Source organism: Monoraphidium neglectum (assembly GCF_000611645.1).
Source record: "Monoraphidium neglectum strain SAG 48.87 unplaced genomic scaffold scaffold02717, whole genome shotgun sequence".
NCBI classification, from domain to species: Eukaryota; Viridiplantae; Chlorophyta; class Chlorophyceae; order Sphaeropleales; family Selenastraceae; genus Monoraphidium; species Monoraphidium neglectum.
The window spans coordinates 962-5,191 of record NW_014010911.1 but is presented as its reverse complement, the minus strand read 5'-3'; the positions used below and the strand labels follow the sequence as shown (position 1 = coordinate 5,191).

Sequence of the window (4,230 nt, the reverse complement as noted above, 5' to 3'; positions counted from 1 at the left end):
ATGCCGCTTCCGCACACGACGCTGCTCCCCAGGGCCCCACCGGCGGCAGTTAGGACAGCCCCCAGTGCTTGGGCACTAGACAGGGCGCAAATTAGCAGTGGCAGTCAGCGGGTAGATGCGGCTTCGGCAGTGCCCGCGCCGGTCTCTGACGCGTCGGGTGGCGAGGGCGATGACGCTGCTGGCAGCCACTTGCGGGAGCCTTGGCCGCACGAACAGCCGCCGCGCAAGCCACAGGCGCGACTGTACCAGCCGCGGAGCGACACCTCAGAGCGCCACCCGCGGCGGCAGGCGCCCCGGAGCCAGGAGAGCCCCGCAGCCCGCGCGGTGCGCGCCGCCACGTCGTGGCGGCACTTGCTGCCGCCGGCGTCTGACCTGCGCGCCATGTCTGACCCTGGGCTCCTCAGCTTCACACTGCTGCGTGCATTGCGCCTCGGCCCGGGGCGCGGCGCGGGGCGCGGGGACATCGAGCAGCACGGCGCATTCGTGGCGCACCTGCTAGAACTCTGCGCCAGGGTGATGCGCAAGGCGGCGCGGCGCAGCGGGGTGGCGTCGTCGGCGACGCCCTCAGAGGCGGCGACCACACAGGTGCCACCGGCTGGCGGAGGGCAGCTCATCTCTGGCAGACACAGTAACCCTGACAGCAGCGACGTTTGGGGCGACGGTAGCAGCAGCAGTGGTGGCAGCGACGGCGGCAGCAGCAGCATCAACGGGGACAGCAGCGTCGGCGGCAGTGCCCATGGTGACGACAGTAGCAGCGCTAGTGGCGGTGGTAGCAGTGGTGACACGGACAGCATTGATGTGCGCAGCGTCGGCGTGAATGTGGCGCCTGCTGCCAGGTCGTCCGCGGGCTTCGCGCCCTACCAGGTGTCAGGGATGATGTGGCAGCTGTCGCGCTCAGGAGTGGCGCCGGGGCGGCGATTTGAGCGGGAGCTTTGGGCCAGCACGGCGGCGCAGCTGGCGGCGGGGGTGTGGGGTGCGCAGGACCTCTCCAAGCTTGCGTTTGCCCTTGCCCGACTGAGGGCGGGTGCGACGGCGCCCTACTCGTGGCGGCGGCTGTTCCTGGATGCCTGGGCTGTGGCTGGGCGCGGCGCGGACCCGCAGCAGGCATCAGGATTCCTCTGGGGCGTCTCGGAGCTCGGGTGGCGCGTGGCGCCAGGCTGGCTGGCCCAGGCGCGCGGCGCGGCGACGGCGGTGCTGCCCAGCTGCGGCGCGCGGGACACCGCGTGGCTGCTGGCTGGGCTGGCGGCGCTGGGCGAGCGGGTGGCGGTGGGCAGTGGAGATGCTGAGCAGGAAGCACAGGATGGGCGGGGCGGCGAAAGTGCAGGCGTTGGCGGCGAGAGTGCAGGCATCATCGGCGGCGAGGGCGGTGCAGGGCACATGGAATGGCCTATCGACCGCCAGCACAGCAACTCCCGGGCACAGCCTCTGGCATTGCCTCTGTCTAAGCAGCAGCAGCAGCAGCAGCAGCAGCAGCAGCAGCAGCAGCAGCCGCAGCAGCCGCAGCAGCATCAGCAACATTCCCTGCCACCACTCTTTGGCATCCAGGCGACACGGCCAGATTGTTCTCTGCCGCTTGCAGTCAACTCAGCGCTGCTGCGGACGCTGCCGGCGATGGACCCGCAGCAGCTCGCGCTCACAGCCGGCGCCCTGGCGCGCATGCAGGGGCTTGCCAACAGCATCGGCGGTATCGGCGGGGATCACTCTGAGGTGGTGCGCATGCTGCTGGATCATGCCGGCGAGCAGATGGGCTCCTTCAGCTTTGGTCAGCTGTCAGACCTGCTCTGGGCTGTGGCCCGGCTGCACGCAGCCACGCAGCGGCGGCAGCAGCTGCTGCCACCAGACGGCTGGGCTGACGCGGCTGTCAACCAGCTTCAGGCGCAGCTGCCCACGTGCCGTGCCGGGGAGATGGCCACGGCGCTGTGGGCGATTGGAACGCTGGGATGGAAGGGCCAGCGGGCGCAAGTGGCTGCGCGGCTGCTGTGGCGGAGCGAGCGGCTGCTGGACGAGATGGGCCCGGGCGACCTCGCCAAAACGGCCATGGGCCTGGCGCGCCTTGGCATGCGGCCGCCGCAAGTGTGGCTGTTCCACTTCCTGCGCGCCACGGAGGGCAAGCTGGCGGAGGGGAGCCCCCAGGCACTGAGCAACACGGCCTGGGCACTCGCGTCGCTGGGGGCACGGCCCTCAGAGCGGTGGCTAGACGGCCTCTGCGCAGCGGTGACGCAGCCGGCGACACTGAAGCGGTTCAGCGCCAAGGAGATGGGGTTGCTGCTGTTTGCCTTGGGCAAGTGGCGCCACGTGCCGCGCGACGCTGCGCAGTGGCGCACTTTGCAGGCGCGTCTGCGGGCGGTACTGCGTGGCGCGGGCGGCCGCACGCTCGCACTGGTCGCGCCCGCGCTTGGGCGGCTTCAGCGGCGGCGGGCGCCGGGCGGCGGCGGCAGTGCGGGAGTAGACAGAGATGACGGCGGCGTGGGCGTGAGCAGCTGGGCCAGCAAGCCTGGCTCTGGCCGAGGCAGTGGCGCCGTGGTCGTGGAGCCGGGCACGGCGTACGTACTCATGCTGCGCGCTGGATCGCTTGCTGCCCTGCAGCCGCGCGGCGTGCAGAATGGTGCAGGGCCGCCGCTGCCGCGGTGTGCGGGCTTTGAGGCGGCAGACCTGGCCGAGGTGGGCAAGGGGCTGGCACTGCTGGCGGTGGAGCCGAACGCGCAGTGGCTCAGCACCTGGCGCGGCGCCGTCGAGCGGGCAGACGCGGCACTGGATGTGCGGGGCCGGGGGACGCTCGCCTGGGCGACCGCGGTGCTGGAGGGGCGTGCAAGCGTGGAGGGCTGCGTGACGGGTTACGGTGAGGATAACAGCAAGAAAGCTGCGGCTTCCCGGGCCACGGCTGACGCAGCAGCTGAGGACAGCGGTTTTGGACCGTCATGAATGCATCGTGCGATGGCGGGGGTAACATCGCGCCCTGACAAGAATGTAACAAATGATTCTATGTGGCCTATTGCACATTCAAAGGGACGTGGCGCGACAGCGGCACACTGCTGGTAACATGCTGATGAGCTGACCGGTGCCACAAAAAAGCGGCGCCCTTCAGTGGCTAAAAGCATGCGCGGCTGCGCTCACACACACTCAATGAACAAGTGGTGCTCAATAATCTCATCAACGTCAATATTCGCGTGCACAGACTTCAAGAAGCATGCTGAACGCTCAGCCTGGTGGATCATTGTCTCGGGCCGCGGGTGGGTGAAAGGCGCGCTTGAATGCAAGATAAACGCTCACCACGCACTCTGTGTTGTAGTGCCTGAGGTTGCCAGCGGGTGTTGTGTCGGATGTAGGTGGGAAGGCAGCGCGCGTGCTTGACGATACTAGAAGCCCCAACCAGGACGCGCGAAGTGTTTCTCATGCATCCAAGAAGCAATTCCATGCCGCCCGCATTCATCTAGCAGGCCGCGCGGCTCGCCCAGCGCGGACTGTGGCACCGCCACTGCCTTTGCTTGCGCGCCGCCGCACCACGCGCTTGGCAAGCAGCGATCGCGACGGCGCACCTGTCGAGACCGCTGCTGTTGAGACTGTGCCTGAGAAGCCCGATCACCAGGAGGCTGGCAGCAACGGCAACGGCGCCACAGCTCAGGCGGCAGCAGTGGAGGCCACCCCAGCCACAGAGGCCGGCAAGAAGGACGACAAGCAGGCATGGGACCCGGCGGCTTGGCGCATGGACCCCGCAGCACTAGCGCCCCTGGAGTTCAAGCCCCTGGACGGCGGCGAGCTCATGTGGTCGCGGTTCAAGCTGGCGTTTGCGCTGCCGTGGCGGCGCTTCAAGAAGGGCTCTGTGCTGGCCTTCAAGGTGGGCGTGCAGCCCTGGCTTCACAGGAGTTGATCACTGGTGGGCTGCAGGCTTGCGCATCAAGAACACCAACATGCGCGGCTCACAGTGTGACGGAGCTTTGAGCCATGACCTTCGTTGCAGCTGTCAGCAGGGCGGCCTCTCCACTGTCTCAGTCCTCTCTGCCTCACCTCATCCCCCGTCCCTCTGCTTCTCCTCATCCCCCTTGGTGGCTGCACGCACTCCTTGCCCCGTCAGCTTGACGGTGAGGTGTCTGATCAGCTCAAGGGGCGCTTCGCCCCAGGCTTCAGCATCCCCCAAATTTGCAGCGCTCTAGAGAAGGCGGCACTGGACCCCCGCATAGAGGGCATCGCCGTGGAAATTGGGCCCCTGGGGGTGAGAGGGGTGGGGTCGGG

At 68.2% G+C, this 4,230-nt stretch overlaps 1 protein-coding gene across 1 annotated transcript in view; it reads left to right on the top strand.

Moving 5' to 3' along the window:
• Window positions 1-4,230, top strand: part of MNEG_11383 (hypothetical protein) — a gene marked incomplete at both ends in the record, with an annotated part of 4,890 nt that continues 660 nt past the window's right edge. The window contains 3 exons of the mRNA XM_014040144.1: window positions 1-2,839; window positions 3,176-3,230; window positions 3,520-3,835. Of these exons, the coding sequence (XP_013895598.1) occupies window positions 1-2,839; window positions 3,176-3,230; window positions 3,520-3,835 (3,210 nt within the window). The remainder of the gene's footprint in view (window positions 2,840-3,175; window positions 3,231-3,519; window positions 3,836-4,230) is intronic.